This window comes from Neltuma alba, unplaced genomic scaffold, assembly GCF_004799145.2.
Source record: "Neltuma alba isolate B1F8T4 unplaced genomic scaffold, ASM479914v2 tig00003123_pilon, whole genome shotgun sequence".
NCBI classification, from domain to species: domain Eukaryota; kingdom Viridiplantae; phylum Streptophyta; class Magnoliopsida; order Fabales; family Fabaceae; genus Neltuma; species Neltuma alba.
In genome coordinates this window covers 187,763-210,003 of record NW_021633147.1, presented here as the reverse complement: position 1 = coordinate 210,003, position 22,241 = coordinate 187,763, and the positions used below count along the sequence as shown (strand labels likewise).

At 31.6% G+C, this 22,241-nt stretch overlaps 2 protein-coding genes across 3 annotated transcripts; one reads left to right on the top strand and one right to left on the bottom strand.

Moving 5' to 3' along the window:
- Positions 1-515: 515 nt before the first annotated feature.
- On the top strand, positions 516-3,108 carry LOC114740359 (pentatricopeptide repeat-containing protein At5g38730). Its single transcript, XM_028928503.1, has one exon. The coding sequence runs from the start codon at positions 717-719 to the stop codon at positions 2,481-2,483; it is 1,767 nt and encodes a 588-aa protein (XP_028784336.1). The 5' UTR covers positions 516-716; the 3' UTR covers positions 2,484-3,108.
- A 342-nt stretch (positions 3,109-3,450) lies between these two features.
- On the bottom strand, positions 3,451-5,392 carry LOC114740360 (two-component response regulator ARR9-like). Of its 2 annotated transcripts, none has more exons than XM_028928505.1 (5): positions 4,817-5,392; positions 4,579-4,682; positions 4,395-4,472; positions 4,175-4,263; positions 3,451-4,043 (listed from the first exon to the last, which is right to left on the bottom strand). In XM_028928505.1, exons 1-5 carry the CDS (start codon positions 4,917-4,919, stop codon positions 3,860-3,862), a joined length of 558 nt encoding a protein of 185 aa, XP_028784338.1. In that variant the 5' UTR covers positions 4,920-5,392; the 3' UTR covers positions 3,451-3,859. The 2 variants fall into 2 exon arrangements, with proteins under 2 accessions (XP_028784338.1, XP_028784337.1); XM_028928504.1 differs by having other exon boundaries at positions 3,969-4,043; positions 4,175-4,244.
- Positions 5,393-22,241: the final 16,849 nt, after the last annotated feature.

Genomic DNA, 22,241 nt, shown 5'->3' with positions numbered 1-22,241 from the left:
TTATTATTATTATTGACATTATTTACAAATCTTTACACTCAATTTACCAGTTAACTTTTAAGATTTACAAAATTTTGTTCTGAGCACTCAGAGAAAGTTTTGGTTTTCCAAAAGGTTTTTTAGAAGCAAATTTATTCTAAAAATTTAAAATCATAATAATATATATTTTTTACCATTAAAAACTTTTTAAAAATTATTTTGAATAGAGTAAATTTGTTCCTAAAAAAAGATTTCACATAACTAACACCTATCACTAAAAATTTCTAGGGTTAACTCTTATATATTTATTACTCCTTTTGGCTTTAAATATAATACTTATTTTATAATATAATTTATAGGGTAAAATGAATTTTATATTTATGGATGGGACCGGTATGGTCAAACGTTGCTGTGACCAGTTAAAAACTCTCAACTCTACTGGTTGATGTTCATGATGCTTGTGGTGATTATAAGACTTGTTCAAGAACAACCCAAAAATAATCCTCACATATGACATAACACTGTCCCGCTCGGCCGTTCCTGAATTGTAGAAAACTTCAGTCCGACGACCAAGGCGCCGATCCTGCTTCGGAGACGGTGACAGGTGACGGCTGGAATTCTAATCATATTTGAGATAGTTAGTTGTGATTGTTGTAGCCGTGCTTGACCACTTTTTGTCTCTGAATCAACAAAATTTCCTTTTCCCAAATCGTAATTGCTTCTTAGATATTTTTGTTATGGTTGTTCTTCAAAGTCCCACCCAGTTCATCCTAAGCCTATGTGCAATCGTCGTGAAGGGTCACTGGGGTAATCTGTTGAAGCTAGAGAAGGCTTCCGCTCTCACTTCTTCCACCATTCACCAGGTACTTCTTCAGCTCTCTCTCCATGGCTTTCCTCCATCTCATTCCTTCTCATTCTTCAAATGGGTCGAGACAATTCCAAATTTTAAGCACTCTTTGCATTGTTCATGGTCCATGCTTCATATCCTCGTAAAGCATAAACACTTTAGAACTGCACAAGAGATGCTTGAGAAAATTGCCCACAGGGATTTTCTTTCGTCGCCTTCAGTTTTGAGAACTTTGATTGAAATTCAACATGACCCAGAAGTGAATTCGCATGTATTGAGCTGGCTTGTAATACATTATGCAAAATCAAAGATGACCGATGATGCCATTCAGGTTCTTGAACAGATGAGGTTGTATAAATTGAACCCTCATTTGCATGCCTGTACTGTGCTTCTGAATTCTTTGGTCAAGGAAAGGGTTACTAACATGGTATGGAAGGTTTACAAACAATTGGTTAAAGCTGGTGTTTTTCCTAATGTGCATATCTATAATGTGTTAATCCATGCTTGTTCCAAATCAGGAGATGTAGAGAGAGCAGAACATTTACTGAATGAGATGGAAGAGAAGGGTGTGTTTCCTGATATTTTCACTTACAATACTTTGATATCATTATATTGCAAGAGAAGTATGCACTACGAGGCTTTATCTATCCAGGAAAGAATGGAAAGAGAAGGAATAAATCTTGACATTGTTAGTTACAATTCTCTTATTTATGGATTCTGTAGAGAGGGTAGGATGAGAGAAGCCATGAGGATATTCGGCAACATCAAAGGTGCAATTCCCAATGATGTTACGTACACTACATTGATTGATGGGTATTGTAAAACAAATGACCTGGAGCAAGCTCTGAAATTGCGTGAGATGATGCAGGCTAGGGGATTGTACCCCGGCGTTGTTACTTATAATTCAATTTTGCGTAAGTTGTGTCAGGATGGCAGAATAAGAGAGGCAAATAAACTCTTGACAGAGATGAGTGAAAGAAAAATTCAGCCTGATAATGTCACATGTAACACATTGATTAATGCTTATTGCAAGATAGGAGATATGAAATCTGCGTTGAAATTTAAGAACAAGATGTTAGAGGCTGGATTGAAACCTGACCCATTTACTTATAAAGCATTAATTCATGGGTTCTGCAAGATAAAAGAGCTGGAAAGTGCCAAGGAGATGTTGTTTTCCATGCTTGATGCTGGGTTTTCCCCCAATTATTCCACTTATTCATGGATCGTAGATGGTTACTGCAATAAAGACAATGAAGATGCAGTTGTTACGCTCCCTGATGAGTTTCTTAGAAGAGGTCTTTTTATTGATGTGTCACTATACAGGGCTTTAATTAGAAGGTTATGCAAGTTAGAAAGGATACCATGTGCTCTGAAGTTATTTAATCTTATGGAAGGGAGGGGCATATCAGGTGACAGCATTGTCTACACAAGTCTTGCTTATGCATATTGGAAATTAGGGAATGCAAAGTTTGCATCAAATATGTTAGAAGAGATGACCAGAAGGAGGTTGATGATAACAAGCAAAATCTATAAATGTTTTGGTAATCATACTCTTGGTAGTGAAAACCACACTTCATGTTCATTCTGGAATTATGTGGTGGAAAGGGGCCTTATGTCAAGAAGTACAATGAATAAAATAAAGCAAATGGAGTTATGATGACTAACCATTGTATACTATAATCCTCACCCCTAGATTTTTAAGCTTTAAGAGTGGAAAATGAATTACTGGTCATGATTGCATTTATAGCTTTCTTTCTATATCTTTTCTTTATAATATATTAAAGGATAGAAGTAACTGGCTGTGACTAGAGTTTGACGATATTAACTAAGCCTGGGGAAATATATTTATATGCTAACGGATCAAAATTTACTGTATCATGCAGAGGCATAACTACTTTTCTCTGTAACTTGGGATGAAAAGCTAGCAGGTTTTCTTAAAATTCTTATGTACTTCAAATAGATCATGAATATATGAGTCAGTTTGATGCTTGTGTTTTGGCTACTGAATACTGCTGCCTACTCCAAAATCATTTTGCTTTGAGAGTCAGATTTTGTCTTGCTTGAGTATTGTGTGTAATAATTCAAGTCCAATATAGCTGTGGCTGCAGTAGCATTGGACTACTGAAGTTTCTTTTATTTCTTGATCCCCATTGCCTTCAAATTAACCATATTGCTGGAAGAGACATTTGCATTACCATTATCTATAGTACTGTAAAGTACTGAAACTTTAGGTTGTTTGGTTTCTTGTTTTGAAAACAATTTTTTGTTTTTAAAAAACAGAAAAACAAAAAAACTTGTTTGGTAATTTGTTTTTAGTTGATTGTTTTAAAAAACAAAAAACAATAACATATTTTTAAAAATAAAAAAATCAAAACAACTTTTATCTGTTTTCTTGTTTTTGTTTTTGTGTTTTTTTTATTTTTTGTTTTGAAAAATTTTGAGAAATCTTCTTTTCTTTTTACTTACTATCCATCACTTATTATTATCAACGACAACTATCACTTACCAAATATAGTTTTCTATGGTTTTTTTTTTCAAACTTGATTTTTTAAAATTATTATCCAAACAAATTCTTTTTTTTTTGTTTTCAAAACTTGTTCTAAGAAACAATTTTATAAAGTTGTTTTGAGGACAAAAAAACAAAGAACAAAAACAAACAGGCCCTTAATATTTGTTGATGATTCTCGTGGCATTAATTAAACTCACTGCTAGACCATAAGTGGAATGGATCTTATGTGTTATTACCTTATTGGCCACGAATAGAATAGGTAGCCAGAACTAGAAGTCTTTTGGCGCATATATATTTGATTGATGAAAATCGTTTAAAGAAATTTGCTATTTATACACCAAAATTGAATGAAAATCTTGTGATAAGAAAATGAATGAAAATCTTTGTCTTCAGTCAGCTACATTATATCAGGGACCCCTATTCTGCACTATCTACTCCTCCTTGCTAAGCTGTTGAAACAGGGTAGAGGAAAATGTCCTAGGGTCTATGTGTCTTCAATTTTAATTGGAAAACACCTCTAACTGCTATATTTTTGCTCTGGTTTTATCGGGTGAATGGGTTTCTTTTTCCATGTCCTTCCTTTTGTTATTGATGAATTGGTCTTCCTCTTCGTTAACTCTTGATTTCATCAAATGTGGCTTGAGCTTGTTTACATCTGACTGTTGAACAGGTTTCAGAAAAAATTCTTGAGCTCCTTCTTCTAAGCATCTGATTCAAACAAAAATTAGGCCATGTCAGATCTAAGATTCAGTCAGTTATAACCTATCTAATTTTGAAATTCTTAGTTATTTTCTTGTTATGATATTAGCTTTGGGGTTATAATTTGCAGCTTCTCTCACCTGTTGATTCTTGATGGGACATTCTCTGAGGACATAATTACCACTGGTATGTTTTTGAGAGATTCAGATCCTGCAAAATTAATGATCTTCTATTATTATGTAACCTCAGATAAATATACAACAACAACAAACCTTGTGGAATTGAAATTAGATCATCTTCTATATAAAAATAAGGCGCAATTTTTTCCTTCCATTTCTGGAAAATATCCCAAAAGCTTACCTTGATTTTTCTCAGTAGGTCATAGCCTGTCATTCCTGGCATACAGTAATCTGTTATGATCAGGTTTACTTCTAAATCCTGCAGGAACAAGTAATAGGAATTAGCTCAAAATCCATAGATCTGACCCAGATTCATCCTCCGAAAATGCTAAACCGTTAGCTGAACATGGAGAAACAATTTGAACCTGATGGCCATTAGAATAAACAGAGAATGAATCTGCTTTTCTCTGCTCATCTTCATTCAAACCAAGAAATTTCAAAGCCTTGCTTCCAGAATCCACTGCAGTAACTGTGATTGCAAAAACACATCCACATGAGTCAGATATCAAATTAAACTTGACCAAGCAAACAACACAAGAACACACACACACACACACACACATGTACATATATACATGTATATATTTAGATTAAAAAAAGTACCTTGGAAGGATGATGTTTTGAGGAGTCTCTCAATCAACATTCTGTCAATGAGACTGTCATCCACAGCCAAAACATGAAACTGGGTTTCTGCGGCCATACCCATATTGACTTGAATATTATGGTGTGGCCAAAAGCTTGATGAAGATGAAATAGGGCAACTGAGGGAGATGAAGATGATGAGGAGGGAGATGAAGATGGTGAGAGATGAGGATGGTACATTTTAAAAGGGGAGCCCATCATGGTCAAGAAGATACAAAATCGTCCAAGGAAATCTGACAGTTTGGAAAGCGAGATCCGACAGATTTCATCCAGAATCTCCAGGATCTTCTAGGTTGATTTCTAAATTGAAGAAGAAGCAAAGAAGGTGCTGTTTTACTTGCTCTTTTTTTTATAGAATCATTTCGTTTGACTCTTTTTGTTAATTTATGATTAAAGGTCACTATTCATTAGTGGGTTTGTTCTGCCTTTTCAAGAGGCTTGAAGGTCACTGTTCAATACTGTCAGCATTCCATGCACGTGCATTTGCTTTGGCAAATTATAACTCTAACTTTTATTTTATTGGAAAAATTAAATTTTGTGCCCCAAACTTGACAAAAATCATGCTATAAGATCATCAAAGTATTCATTTAACCTTTGTTTTCTTTTGGCCAACGGATTTTCAATTAACCTGTAAGAAAGAATCAACATCAAATTTTGCCAACCATATCAATCACAATTTTTGGCAATTTTTAGAGATTTTGCCAACAATATTTTTTTCCTTCAAAAAATCCTACTAAAAGTTCATATAATTTATTAATGATATTCTTTGATTGATATTCATGGTCAGAGACCTAACTATATTTTTTAGATCTTTAAACATAATTTTTATTGGGTTTATATAGTTAAACCTAACCCCTCCCCCACCTTCTTTTATCTTTCTATATCAAATGGGTGTGCTTTGCTTGTCTCAACTAACAAATTTGAAGGTCAGCTCAAAAAAATTAACAAATTTGAAGGGCCATATTCTTACTTAATATTGCTTATAAAATATTTGCTTCAAATAGTCAAGCATAGCCAATTGGCTTTTTGGAGGTTGATACACGCTAAAATACAAAAGAGAAATTATTTTTGTTGGCAAAAAAGAAGGGAAATTATTTGTGTGATAAAGCTAACATCATATCAATATTTTGTTAATATCATTTAATATTAAAACTATTAAATCTTAATGTAAGACCTATTTGAGTAAATTAATGATATTAATTAAATTAGTTAATATGACATGTTTTTCTAAAATATTTTAAACATTTTTTTAATTCTCTCTCTTCCTCTCTCTTACTTGATAATTGTTAGAGAATATCAATAGGATTAATTTGAAAAAAAAATAATAAATATGTGAAATATGTCTTATATATAAGTATCAATATCAACTCTTCAATTAGATCCTACATAGGGAGTAATAATTAAAATGATATATACTAAACATTAAGCTAATAATAATTGTCACGCATGACAAAGTTTTTAAGATCAAGTAAATAATTTATAGAAAAAATCGTAAAAAAAAAACTGTTGAAACAGAAAAATTGTAAATAGAAGTTAGGAACCCGTTACAACATTACAATAGGTTTTGACAATAATAGTATAGGTTTTGACAACAATTTTTGTGAACATGTGTCTATAATTTTTCAATTTTAGTGCTCTTTTTTTGCGCTTTTTCCTAATTTATATTATCATTTTATAATTTTCATTCAATTTGTTTTGCCTTTTGTTTTGCACAATTAAATTATTTTGATAGTAAACATTAATATCATAATTATTGTTGCCTTCAAATATCAGACTAACACTTTTGAAGCAAAATTTCAAATAGCATTTATTTATGTATGTAATATTTATTCTTATCTCATAAAAAATAATATTTAATTCTTAATTGACAAAATAAATCCTTAACATAAACTATCTGGATGGATCAGATCAAAGTCAGCATAGTTCTAGCACATCAGACAATATTCTCCAACTCTTCATTTAATTTCTTTTAATTTTCTATTTTTGTAATTATTTAAAGAAGAACAAACTGAGAACATGAGCATGTGAGCAATTGAATAATTGTTGGGATTTCATTTTCTGAATTATCGGAGCGAATCATTTAATTTATCAGAATAATCTCTCTTTTTTCCCCCCTGAGATCAAATCCCTCATGATATTATAATCATAACAGAATCAATTTCGATAAGTACAGATTAATTTCACTTAAAGTATAAAACACAATTTTTTTTGTCAAAGAAAAAAAGCTTTCTGATAATAGAACATATAAAATCATTTCTGATATCCACAGTTGGCATCATTTAAAGTAGAATAAAAATGTACAGAATCGATCATTTTTTTTTTTAAAAAAAAAGATTTATCTGACTAAAAAATCATATTACCTCATAAAGCTGCCAAAAGCCATTAGGATCGCAGGATGATTATTAAAATGATAATTGGTTTTACATTAATTATTTATATTTTATCCACTAAATCATATCCATGTAACGACTTTGTTCGAAGTACAACTAGGAGAATATTAATTAGAGTTAGAGGCATCACAGTATGATTAGCTCAATATATAAAAACTAGTCGGCAAAATATATTTTAGTTTTCTAATTTTATACAAAATTTCAGTTTAATTTCTTAATTCGTAATTTTATAAACTATATTTTTCATTCTTTAATAGTAACAAGTGATATTTTTTGCATTAATTATTATCATTTTAAAATATTAAAATTAATATATTACTATTTGTTAATATTTTGTCCATATTCAAAATTTCACTGTGGTATTTTTTTAAAAAAGGCTAACCGGCTTAGAATTTAAGAATTAAAAATAAATTAAAAACTAGGGGACTAAAATAAAATTTTGTGTAAAATTAAAGAAACAAATCTATATATACTTTCACCAAATCAGTCATATAAATGTAATTCAGGATTATTGCTCTGTTAATTCTATTAATTTTTTTTTATCAAAGTAATGTCAGAGTTCAACCATTGTGTTTAATTTTATCTGAAATAAAATAAAGATATATTTTAAATATAAAAATTAATTCATAAAGTCTTAGTTTAACACAAGACGTTATTAAGACTGCTGTAATAAAGGAAAAACATTATAAATTATGATAAAAATAAAAAAATACTACTCATAGTATATTAGACTCCTCCAATCTTTAGTATAGGAGTTAATTAGAGAGTTGATATTAGTTCTATATATAAGACTTATTTCATATGTTTATCAATTTTTTTCCAAATAAACCATTTTGATATTCCTCCAACAATAATCAAGTAAGAGAAGGAGCAAAATAATTAATAAAAATTTTAAGAGTATATTATTTATCTACTCAAATTAGTTAATTAGGTCTTATATTTAAAGACAAAAAGAATATCATTCATCAACCACATTTATGCAAGGCCTTGGATGAACATGATGAGATGCTTTTTTTTTTTTGTTGAGAAAATAATGAATAAGGCACAATTTAAAAAACTTATGTATAAGTAAAAACTCTGAATTTGTGAAAATATTTTCAACAAAAAATTTACAAAGTAAATCTTCAAGATTTTTTAAATCAAACTTCTTTTTTGGCCCACATATAAATCAAACCTCTTATAGTTACCCACAAGGTTGCTCAAGACCAGCCCGTCTCGGTCGACCCGTTTCGGTCCAGGCTTTATTGGGATAGGACAAATCCGTCTCGAAAATTTTTCGGGACGGGACAAAAAAAAGAACCAGGACGGGGTTGTCCCGTCCAGTCCTGTCCTGGTTCCCTTTTTTAAAAAATTTGTTATCCTATTTATATAATATTATTTTTTTATATTTTTTAAATATTTTAGACTATTATATGGAACTATAGATATATTTATTTAGAGTTTTTATATTTGTTGATGATTTGAGATTATTGATGATTAGAATTTTTAGCAAGTTTTTATTGTGTTAAGAGTTTTTGTTTAGAGTTTTTAATGGCTATTATATATAATATTTTGGGCTTTTATTGAAGAGTGTCCAAACAAATAAAAAATAAAATAAAAATATGTTTTTATAAGGCCTAAGCCCAAAAAGCTATAATTAAAAAAAATCATATTTTATTAAAAAAATTTAAAAAAATAACAAATATATATCAGGATGTCCCGGTTCCATCCCGGATCCGTCCTGTCCTAATCGAGACCAGGATAGAACGGATTGGGACACGTGACAGATTTTTTGTCCCATTACTGTTCATAGGACAGAACCAGGACGGGCCTGTCCCAATTCCGATCTGTCCCGTGAACAGCCCTAGTTACCCAACAACATTTTACCATGAATAACTTTTTATAATATTGATGCTTTAATATTTATAAGTCAAGCTTGACAAATTGACAAATAAAAACAGTTTTGAGAATTACATGCCAAACTTATTAATTTTACAAGTAAAAATTTTTAAAAAATTATTATTTTACTATTCATAAATTAAGTTTTTATTTACAAGTTAATTTACATAATTTTTTTTATTGATTCTTCAAATTTTACAGATTAATTTCCAAGTCAACTTCCACCGTTTACAAATTATCTCTCAAGTTTCAAGGCAGACCTAAATGTTTTTTTAGCTTCTTGAATTATAAATTTGAAATCTTGATTTATAAATTTAAGAATTTGGCTCACAAATTAATTGTAAAATTCAAATAATGAATAAAAAAATTATAGAAACTCACTCGTAAATATACAAGGTTGACCATAAAATCTAAGAGATCGATTTGTAAATATTAAAGTACTAATTTTTAAAAATATTGACTTGTAAATTTAGAAAGTTTTACTTGTGAATCTTAAAAATGTACTTGTGAAAATATGTGAAGATTGACTCGTAAGTATTAGTACTGGAACAGGTTGATTGTAGGTTTAAGAAGTTTGACTTGTAAATCTGCTTATGTCTGATTTATTAATATTAAAGTATTAATATTTTTTGCCCTACTAAAAATATTAATATCACTAAAATATTAATATTTTAGTAGAAATGTTTTTGAAAAATTGTTTTTATTAATCACCGCTGATTGGTAATCTATTGGTGTTCACAGTCAATCCGCTAACGATAGATCAATATTAGTTAAAGGCAAGGGACGCATGTGATATTTTATAAGTTAAATTAATTGCACCAAACGGTACTTTAGCAAATTCATAGGACTTACTTGTAAGTAAATTCCTTATTTGGAACTTACATATAATTCTGCTTTTTATTTTTCTTCAAGATTATTTGATAAGGAAAAAGGTTTTTATGAAAATTGAAACATGTAATAAATATTATATTATCATTTAATACTCCTCCTTGTTTAAAATATAAGTATCAAATCTTTGAAATGGTCTGTTTTCTCATAAGCATTAATCGAATCATTTAATGCATTTTTTTCATTTTTACCCATAATTAATTATATATTTTTCTCATATATTTTTTCACTCATTCTCTTTTATCTCCTTTTTCCTTTTTTTTTTGCTTGACTTTAATCTATCTTTTTTTTTTTCCTCATTCATCCTCTCTCTCACTCACCTTCTCCATAAATAAGAATGTTTTAAGAAAATAAATTATATTTTTTACATATTTATTATGTTTAATCAATTTTACTAACTGTTCAAATTGGGTAAATGAGTACTTTGATGCTTATATTTTAAACTGAAGGAGTACTAAATGATGCATTTGTATTGATTTTTTAATTTAATTAAAAATATTTTACCTACAAACTTACTTTTATATTTAATCTGATCAATTTCTGAAATGTTTGTGCGTGTGTTTTTTTGGGGAAAAAAACAAAAAAAAGAAGTTGCCTGCACATGCTTCCAAGGTCGTTTATGATGTCTTCTTCAAAAGTCAAAAACCAACGTTTGTTTTTTGGTATCTTTTGAATTTGAACGATGCATCATGAAAGCCAACCACCCATCCATCACAATGGTCTTCAACAGTCATAATTTCCCATCATTTTTAATGATGTTAAATGTTTGTTGAAATTTCAATGTTGTCTTTGGACACCGGCCTTTTCACGGTTTAATTTAAATAAATTAAAAAAATTAGTTGAGTTAGTTATTTGTGTAAATATATGTTGGTTTTCTTAAACTACTCTCTTTAATAATGTAAATTGAAACTATCTCTTGATAGAAACTTCTTACATCAACAAAAATATTTTTCAAATTTTTTTTAAATGAAGTAAATTGAAGTCTTATATTTAGAATCAAATATAATTCTACTATCAGTTCGTATATTAAAGACAAGATAGTAATAGTTTTTATTATAACAAAGAGAGGGCCTAATGATTTTTGTTGTTGAAATTTGAAGGGGTGTTTGGGATATTTTTCATAAATCGAGACAAATTCTTCTATATATTTACTTCATATACTATAAAAGCACTTTTAAAACCATTGTTTTGCTTCTACCCAAACACCTCCTGGATATTGTTTTTGGACAACTGCCTTTCCATGTTTTAATTTAAATAAATTAAAAAAATAGTTAAGTTAGTTATTTGTGTAAAACTGTCTTATTTAATCATGTGAATTGAAATTACTTCTTCATAAAAAATTCTTACATCAATATAAATATTTTAGGAAAAAATTTGAAACATAATATATCGAGATCTTATATTTAAAACCAAATATAATCCTATAACTAACTCTTATATTAAAGATGGTAGGTAGTAATAGTTTTTATTACTACCTCTGGTCCTTAATATAGAAATTTTTTTACTTTTATTTTGGTTCTAAATATAAGATTTCAATATATTTTGTCTTTTCTATTTATTTATTTAAGATAATCTTTGTGATAATAATAATTTTAGTTAATACATCTGATTAGTAAAGATATTTTTAAAAAGACAATACCTACTTATTACAAATAACCAACTTAACTAATTTTTTTAATCTACCTAAATTAGTCAACTAATTTTTATTTTAAAAGTAGAGGTAGTATAATAAAAAGTGGGCCTGAGTCCGCCTTGCATTAACATCCGTAACCATCCATACTCTAGTCTTCTCTTCAGAAGTCAAAGACCAAGGTTTGTTTTTTTGTTATCCTTCGAATGATGCATCATGAAAGCCAACCACCCTTACATTACTATAGTCTTCAACAGTCATAATTTCCCATCATTTTTAATGATTTTAGTTGTTGAAATTTGAATATTGTCTTTGCATGACTGGCTTTCCACGCTTTAATTTAAATAAATTAAAAAACTTTGTTAATTAGTTATCTGTGCCAATATATATTGGTTTTTCTAAACTATTATTTTTAATCATATGAATTGAAACTACCTCTTTGTAGAAACTTATTACATCAATAGAGATATTTTGAGAAAAAATTTAAAACGAAGTATATTGAGATTTTATACTTAAAATCAAACAAGTCCTACAACTAGTTCTTATATTAAAAATCAGATGTAGTAACAGTTTTTATTATAACAAAAAGAGGGCCTAATGATTTTAGTTGTTGAAATTTGAATATTGTCTTTGCACAACTGCCTCACCACGTTTTAATTCAAATAAATTAAAACAGTTAGTTAAATTAGTTATTGGTGCAAATGTATGTTACTTTTTTTAAATTACATTCTTTAATCATGTGAATTAAAACCACCTCTTGGTCGAAACTTTTTACATCAATAGAGAAATTTTTTTCAAAACAAAGTACTCCTCCGGTCCTTATTATAAGACCCCATTTGACTTTTTATTTGGTCCTAATTATAAGACTCCAATCCATTTTGTCTCTTATATTTATGCATTTTTTCCAAGATGATCCTCTAATGATGATAGTTTTAGCCAATATACTTAATTAGTAAGGATATTTTAGGAATGATAACACTTATTTATTATAAATAACCAACTTAACTTACTTCCTTAATTTCTTCAAATAAGTCAATTGGGTCTTATAATTAGGACCGGAGGAGTATATTAAGATCTTATATTTAAAATCAAATCTAGTCCTACAACTAGTTGTTACATTAGAGACAAGCTGTAGTAATAGTATTTATTATAACAAAGAGAGGGCCTAAGTCCTACAAAGACTGTGCTCTGCACTAATATCAGTAACCATACGCACTTGATGTTCTAGAAGTATACTGAGCATGAACAAACCAGTCATGTGGCATCATCTCTTTCATACAAACTCAAACTGAGGAAAACACAAACTCGGATACCGTGTCGTTATTAAGTTAATCAGCGAGCAATTTCGAATCAAATTCAGAAATAATAGCAGTACTCTTTAAGCCAAGATCTCAAGCAGTAAAGCCCATTCTTTAGTTTCTTTAGCGTCCAATCCATTCTCCACCTGCGTTCCTAGGCATGTCTCCACACACACTGCAATATTTTGTTGTTCCATAACAAATCCGTCTACATTACATTTAATCCATTTATCTAGTCGTCTAAATTAAGAGGTGTTTATTTTGTCTCGTTCTGATGTTTGAAACAGGATAGGACAATTTTTGCCTTGGGACCAGACGAAGTATGACATGAAATAGGGTGTCTTGATCTTGTCTCTTCTTGAGATATTATAATTTTTAACTTTATTACTTCCCCCCGTAAATCCCCAACCCTCCTAAAGATGTTTTTTTAATATAAAAAGACAAAATGATAGGATTAAATAATAAAGGTCTTACAATGAGCAAATAATAATAGGAAACGGGGAAAGTCTAAAACTGGGGGAAAAAACTACAATCAGAGCAAATTAAGGGGGTGTTTGGATGAGGCAAAACTATAGTTTGGAGATTAGTTTCTGGAGACTAGATTTTGAAGAGAATAGATTTAAAAAAAATAAATTTTCTGAAAAAGTGATTCTGATAAAGTGAGAGTGTTTAGCCAAAAAAAAAAAAAAGATAAAGTGAGAGTGTTTGGATAATTGTTGTTAAAAGTGCTTTTTGATATGTAGAAATTACTAAAAAGGACATAAGTTTAAATGATAATTACATATAAGATATATTTCATAATATATGTTTATTTGAAGTAATAAATTTGTTAATAATATATATTTTGACAACATAATAAATAAGGCATAAATAATATAAATAATAAAAAATTAATGTGTATATATTTTAATAAAATAATTAAATATGTTTTTAGGAAAATGATTTATTTTGTAAAAAAATATTATTATTTCTTAAAAATTTTAAAAATGAAATCCCATAATTTTTTTTCACAAAATTAAATAACCACAAAAAAAATTTCATATTAATTGTCTTAATAATAGAGGTTGCAACGAAATATATTTGTCCAAGTAGTTTTTTTAACAACACATTACATTATCTAAAAAGAAAAAAGAAAATAAAAAGGATATGACTATTCTTGTATATAGTAAACAATTTGATCTCTTATGGAGTCACGAAGCCGAGCCATGTGAGATAAAGATTCTATTGATGAAGGTATTAAGACCTTGTCTACATATTAACTCTCCAATTAGGTTTTACATTAATGATCGGAATAATAATCTTACATTTAAGACCAATATTAACTCTCCAATTAGGTTCTACATTAAAGACTGGAATAATAAATTTATTAATTTTTTTTGCCAACATAATAAACAATGTATAAAAACATATATTAATTACTATATCCAGTTCTAAATGTAAGAGTTAGTTGACTAATTTGAGTAGATTAAAAAAATAAGTTAAGTTAGTTATTTGTAATAAATAGGTGTTGCCTTTCCTACAATATCCCTATTAATCAAGTTTATTGGTTATAACTTGAAAAACGATAGACAAATATGAGAAATAAAGTAGATTGAGGTTTTATATTTAGGACCAAATAAAAGTCAAATGAGGTCTTATATTAAAGACATGATGTAGTAATTGTTAATATGTGTATATATAATTATAAAATATAAGATTATGTTTTTAGAAAAATAAATAATTGTTTTCAACCAAAAAAAAAATACTGTAGGGGGTAGGGGGAGAACTGTTCAAAAAGCAAATTTTTTTTGCTTATTACAAAACCTTGGTTTTGATAAGTAAACCATGGTTTTATCATAAAACCATGGTTTCAAAAAATTGATGGGTGTTTGGGTAATTTTTTCCCAAACCATAGTTTGGGCAATCACCCAAACACCCCCTACCTAAACAGAAACACTGGGGAAAATACCTGGAATTCCTTGATCTCATTACCTGACGCGCTTTCTGCACTCCCTTGAATTCATCTTAGATCCACAAACCACTCATCTGGTCTTAAATGTACTTACACTACAAAATAAATCTTATATTTAAGATATTAGAAGTACATCTTACAGCAGCAAATCAATTGTAAGTGAGGTGTAGCTTCTTGTACCTATTTGCTATTGCTCACAATCCAGATGAGAACATTCCTTACGCATTACGGCCCGTTGAAGCTCTGCGGATCAGCAAATTTTCATTTACAATTGAACTCCTGGACTGGCTTTCCCTGATGTAAGACAGTGACAAGCATTGTCACCTCCTTCTTAATTTTCTTCTTTTGCAATAAAACAGACCAACCTTTCACAGCAATAGAAATATCATTACCAAGATTATAATTCTCTTCAGAAGAAAATCAAAGTTATCTTGTGATAACTGCATTAATGTAGATTTTAACCTGACTAGGATGCAAAGTTCTGAGTAGAGGTAAGTTCCAACGGTAAGGATTCTAATTGAAAGAATTATGCAGTATGAAATCTTTGACCTTTAGTAAATTAAATACTAAAGTGGGACTTGAATGCATAGGCCACCAAAGGTAATGATTTAAAGGAATATGAGGCTAGAATTTTCCAGAAGCCCATTCCAGATTCAAGATGCATTTTAAGGTTTCAATAGCAAATTCTTTTGATAAAAATCAACATATTTGACCTCCAAAGTTGGAGCAAGCCAATTTGGTGGCTCAAGAGTACGTATTTGCCACACATTTTTAGCTAAAAGAGACTGGTTAATGCGTTTGTTTGGTCTTAACCCCAAGCCACCATGGTCAACTGGTTGAAAGAGGAAGTTTTTATTCTTTAGGTGAATATGATTCTTGTTCCCATTGGATCCCTAGAAAAAATTAAGACATAGGCTATCCGCTTTATCATGGACTTTTTGTGGTAGCTTGATGCATGATAAGACATGAAGGTTAGCTGCTGAAAGCATAGATTTGATCAGTGTGAGCCTTGAAGCTTGAAAGAGGAGTTTGATTTGGCTTTCTATTCAAGTCAATCCAATTCAGTCCAATCCATTGCTCTTGGTCACACACGCACGCGCACGCACACACGCACACACATATATATGCTTGTTACGGATTCTGAATTCATTTTCATTCCTTTCTCTTTCATTAATCTATGATTTGAAGATTTCTTACTGATCATGTTTGAATTATCGTGATGATTATTAGATCTTGTGATTTAAATATATTTAGGTCCGCTTTGATATTGATATTTTTGTTCATCAGTTCATGTAATTCATAAGTTGAATTAGTGTTGCTTGTTAATTGCACTTAAATTTTTGCCGTGAGCATTTAATCAGTGTTTAGTTTATGGATAATGCTATTTCTTGGGACCTCATAGATAATGGTAAAATCGAATTTATATGTTATTGACTAATTGGATGCGTTCTGTTGCTGGGGTATAACCTTTTTATCTTTGAGTTCAGACCCCCAAAAAAAAAAAACCTGTCTTTGATTAAAGGGAGAATTGCAATAACATTTTAAAGAAGAAATATATTTACAAAAAAGTCCCATATAACTGGCAGCTTATATTGACAAGGTCCTGAATAGGAAATAACAACTTACCTGCTAGAAAGACTAACCCAATCTATAATGATGTATAAGAAAATATAAACATTTTTGTTACTAAACCAACCATTAAGAAAGGCAAATACAGCAGGTATACCAATCAGTAAAATTGATAAAACAACAATTAATGCAAAAATAGCCAATTGAAAAACACTCCTCTAGTCCTATTTATAGGGCAGAGAGAGAAGATTTTTTTGTCCTATTTATAAGTCACTTCATTAAATTTTTACCATGAATGTATCATATTGTCTTTCATTTATTATAATATAGATAGTTATTCTTTTTGAAAGATAAATAGGAACAAAGTTGGAAAGTTATTATATTTTAATGAAAAATTAATGCAGTTTAAGGTTTTTCTTAATCTGTGTAAAACATGTTGAAAATGCCTTATAAATAGAATCAGAGAAGTAATAGTCATGTGTCTATTCCTCCAATTTATTAACAAAAGAACTATACCATTTGATCCCTTATCAAACCATTTGATCCCTTTGTCGACAACAAATTTGTAATAAAAAAATGTATCACAGCGGGTTTTACCATGAATGACCCATTACCACCCATTCTTAGGCATGGATCAAGGGCATTTTTCTTTTTCACTTGATAAAAGGGCATGCTGAATCCTGCACACGCGCATATGTAGATACAAAAATATACTCATAGGGAATATCTTTCCCATCTATAGGAAGGATATCAACTCATATGGTCATGTTCTATTCGGTGGAATAACGATAAAATAGAAATAATCTTTCAGAGAGATGACTAAGTGGTTGATAGCTCTGGTCTTAAAAACTAGTATAGTTCGAAACAAAGAACTATCAAGAATTCAAATCCTTCTTCTTTTTTTGCTCAGTGAATGGATTTTTTTTTTGTTTTATTAGTTTTGATTGGCTCAGTTGATTTTCTAAAAAGAATGGCTTGGCTAAGTGGTGGTATAGTGGAGCCCGAAAAGAAAAAGATTACATATAAATGAGTTGAAAAGAGAAGAAAATGGCATACTCTTATAATATGACATGCTCCACTCAACTCAACATCTGTAGTGAAATAAAAATTATTCCTATTTCAAACATTAATCTCATGTCTCAATTAAGAGGAGTCATGGAAAGAACATGTTCAAAATCCCTATCAGTGCCTTTTTCAAATCACGTTGCAGCTGCGCGAGCTCTTCCTATGTGCTGTAAATGACCTACCAAAAAGAAAAATCCTAGAATAAAATAGGAGGCAGCTAACCAACTTCTAAGAGATACATAAGTAGCAGCATTGATTTCTATAGCTACGTCATATACAAAATTTAAAGAACCTAAAGTACTATATTTGCCAAGATTGTATGTCCTTTTTCAATCTACTCAAATCCAACTGCTCACTTCTTATTAAGATTTTTTAATAATTATCTTCGTTTTTTAGATCTCACGTTAATTCTCCCTTGACTAAACCTCAATTGTAATTCAAATGGTCAAAGTTGAACGATGGAGAAGGCGATTGCAATTTCAGAATAAGTTTTATGTGGAACCTGCTGGCATTGGGGGTGGACTAGCTGTTTGGTGGAAAGATTCAGTACAGCTAGAAGTCTTGATGGCTGACAAAAATCTAATTCATATTAAAATTAATTCAGGTTTAGATCCAGTTACAGGATTTATGACTTTGGTATATGGCCCACCCAAGGAAAGGTTACGTAGTGCATGGTAGAGGAGACTGAAGGGGTTAAACCCTGGACAGGATACCCCTTGGATCTGTTTTGGGGATTTTAATGAGCTTCTATATGACTTTGAAAAAGAGGGGGGTAGAACACGATCTCTGCATTCTTTTGAAGACTTCCAGTCTTTCGTGACCACTTGTAATTTAATGGATCTGGGATACAAAGGCATGCAATTTACTTGGTCCAATAACCGGTTAGAGCAGAACAATGTCTGAGAAAGAATTGACAAAGCAGTTTGCAATGGTCCTTGGCATGATGCTTGTCCAAATGTTCAGGTACGCAATCTGGAACCTTTAGGTTCTGATCACTCTCCCCTTTTGATTTCTTCCCATTACTTTGGGCTTGGTAGTGACAGGAATTTTCGGTTTGAATTAAACTGGCTGGATCACTGTGACTATGACTCTCTGATTAAAAAAAATTGGGAGCATACCTCTAACTCTGTGCTGGATGTTATGTACCTGTTTAAATCAAATCTTGATCGAGTAAGAAAGGTTCTAAGTGATTGGAGCAAAAAGGCCTTTCCAAACAATCAAAAACTTCTAGCCAAGCTAATGGTTGATTTTAAAATCTGTTATGAGGGCAAATGGGACGCTGATTCTGCTGCTAAAGCTAGTAATATAGCTGCCCAAATAGAGGAAATTTGGACTAGGGAGGAAAAATACTGGTTCCAAAGGTCTAGAGTTAAATGGTTAAATTGGGGGGATGATAACTCCAAATTTTTTCATGCCACAGTTACCCAACATAGACGACGTAATAAAATTGTGCATTTGAAAATGGATGATGGAAACTGAACTGATGATTTGGATAAAATTAAGACTTGCTTTTCTATGTTTTATAGAAACTTGTTTACTGGCTGTGGTAATAGGAACTTTGATTTTGTGCTGTCTTATGTTCTCCCTGTGGTGACGAAAACTGAAAATAATTGCTTATTGACCCCTATCTCCAATGAAGAAATTAAAAAAGCTGCTTTTGACTTGGGAGGTTTGAAAGCCCCAGGTCCTGATGGTTTTCCAGGGGTGTTTTATCAACACTCTTGGGAAACTGTGGGGCCTCAGATTTGTGAGATGGTGCGTGTTTGGTTTGATAATGGTACTGAGTTAAATATGGTGAATAATACTGATCTTATTTTGATCCCTAAAATTGATGCACCAGAATCAGTAGGACATTTCTGCCCAATTAGTCTCTGCAACTTTAGCTATAAAGTCTTTTCAAAGATTTTAAGTAATAGAATGAGACCTATCATGGGGAGGGTTGTAACTGAGCAACAAAGAGCCTTTGTACCGGGGCGTTTGATCCAAGATAATATTTTTGTGGCTCATGAAGCTTTTCATTATCTTAAAAATAAACAAGGGAGGAATGTTGAAGTGGCCATCAAGTTAGACATGAACAAGGCTTATGATAGGGTAGAGTGGGATTTCCTTAAAGCAATTCTTCATAGAATGAATTTCCATCCTAAGTGGGTAAATGCTATTATGCTCTATGTTTCCTCTGTGAAGTTCAATTTAAAGGTTGAAGGTAAGACTATTGATCAAATTGCACCTAATTGTGGTTTGAGACAAGGGGATCCCCTTTCTCCCTTCCTGTTTATCCTTGTAGCTGATGTTCTGTCTAAAATGGTTAATGAACACATTGCTCTTGGTGACTTAATTGGGATTAAGCTGGCTAATACATGTCCTATCCTTTCACACTGCCTTTTTGCTGATAACTCCATCTTTTTTCTCCAAGCTAGCAGAAAGAATTGTACAGTTTTCAAGAGCATTCTTGAAGACTACTGTATGGCTTCAGGTCAAAGAATAAATCTGAATAAATCCTGTGTTTTCACTTCCAAAAATTCCCCCGATGCCATTAAGAATATGGTTAGTGAAGTCCTAGGCATTCCCAATGATAGCTCACCTGGATGCTACTTGGGTCTTCCAATCCTTTGGGGTAGATCTAAAGTTGAAGCTTTAGCTTTTGTTAGGGACAAGATTAGACAAAGAATTATGGGGTGGAATAAAAATTTCCTTTCTCAAGCTGGTAGGGAGGTGCTAATTAAAGCAGTTGCTAATGCTATGCCAACTTATTCTATGGCTTGCTTCTTGTACCCTAAAAAAACATGCCAAGAATTAGATAGTGTCATCTCCAATTTCTGGTGGGGAGAAACTGATAACAAAAAGAAAATACATTAGAAGGCATGGGATTCCCTAACAAGACCTAAGAAAGATGGGGGATTGGGATTCAAGGATTTCCAGAATTATAATTTGGCTTTAATTGGCAAACAATGTTGGCGACTTTTGGCTGAACCTTAGGCTTTTTGGGCTCATATGATTAAAGGAATTTATTATCCTAATTGCTCTTTTTTAGATGCTAAAAAAGGAGGAAGGGCTTCATGGGCTTGAAATAGTTTACTGGAAGGTAGAGCCCTTTTTAAAGACAATGTTTATTGGAGAGTTGGTAAGGGAGATAGGGTGCTGGCATGGCAGGATCCGTGGATACCTTCCATAGCTAATTTTCGACTGGTTATGGAAAGTATGCCAGATGACTGGAAGAATTGGAAGGTAGGAAATCTCAGAAAGCAAGGGAAGTGGTAGCTTGAGAACCTAAACTTACCACGTTATGTTGAGGAGGCTATTTTAAGTGTTACTTTGCCTAGAATGGAGTTACAAGATAAGCTAATCTGGACTTTGTGTCCCAATGGCCAGTATACTGTCAAAGAGGGTTATAGATGGCTCCAAACTCATAAAGGTAGAAAAAAGAAAGCAACTCCTAGCTGCTCTTCTTCAACCAAACCAGAAATATGGAGACTCATTTGGGGTTTAAAAATTCAGCCTAAACTGAAACACTTCTTATGGAAGGCATGCTCTCAAGCTCTGCCGACCAGGGAAGCCCTTTTAAAGAAAAAATGTGCTTTTTCCCCCATTTGTGTGAACTGTAATTGTAGTGTTGAAACCATTGAGCATTGTTTGCTGTTATGTAGCTGGGTCAAGAAAGTCTGGTTTGCTTCTCCCCTTGCTTTGCTTATTGATGACCTTACCATTACTCGCTTTGAAGATTGGCTTTTAAATGTCTTGCTAGAACTTAAAAATGAACCCTACTTACAAGCTTTATTAGCTTATATTTGTTGGTATCTTTGGAAAGCTAGGTGCTGTGAAATCTTTGAGCATAAGCCAGTTGATTGTTCTTAGGTTCTCAATTCTGCTTCTTCTGCGGTTCATGAACTATGGCGTGCAAAAGAGTGGTTTAATGATGACACTTCCTCATCTCATCAGAACCAAGTGCATAGAAATTGGACTCCACCTAATAACCTTTGTCTTAAACTTAATGTGGATGGCTCCTTTTCTGCAGATACAGGCCATAGTGGTTGGGGTTTCGTACTGAGAGACTCTCAAGGAGAAGTAGTTGACCTGTGCTGCCAAAAGAGTACTGCATCTTCTGCTTTTTACAGTGAAGTCGAGGCCTTGCATAAAGCAGTGTTCTCCTGCAAGGATAGAGATCTTGGGCAGCTGATCGTGGAGTCTGATTGTCTCCCTCTTGTGCAAGCTGTAAAAGGTCATGCTTCTTGTCCAGATTGGAAGGTAGAAATGCTAGTGGCGGAACTGCAATATGTATTTGCTTCTGTCCCAAATTTACATTTGTCCTATGTTCCTAGATCTTGTAATTTGGTAGCTGATTGGCTAGCCAAATCAGGTTGTAAGGGGATGCGTCCTTTAGGCTGGGTTCTTTGTCCCCCATCCCCTCTTTTTTCTCTTCTTGAGCAGGACAAGTCTAACTGTAGAGAGGGAATTGGCTAATTCCCTGTTTTTGGATTAATGAAGGTAACAGTTTTTTGACCAAAAAAAAAACCTCAATTGTAATTAAGTAAGTTTTATTGTTTTATTTTTGTTTCTTTGAAATTATATGGTTTGCCGGCCGTCTGAGCCCGTGAGCTTAAGCTCTGGAGCCTTAATTGGTCTTGTTTCCCGAAGTCGGGAAGAGTCTCATTAATTTCATATGGGCATGGCAAGCACCTTTTCTTGCTCTTAAGGCGGCTTCTAACAGAACTTGTACCAT

Coding starts and splice junctions, on each gene's coding strand:
- LOC114740359 (XM_028928503.1), top strand. CDS start 717: ATGGTTGTTCTTCAAAGTCCCACCCAGTTCATCCTAAGCCTATGTGCA.
- LOC114740360 (XM_028928505.1), bottom strand. CDS start 4,919: ATGGGTATGGCCGCAGAAACCCAGTTTCATGTTTTGGCTGTGGATGAC. Junction 4,264..4,394: donor ACCTACTGAGAAAAATCAAG/GTAAGCTTTTGG, acceptor ACATAATAATAG/AAGATCATTAATTTTGCAGG. Junction 4,044..4,174: donor GTCCCATCAAGAATCAACAG/GTGAGAGAAGCT, acceptor TGTTTGAATCAG/ATGCTTAGAAGAAGGAGCTC.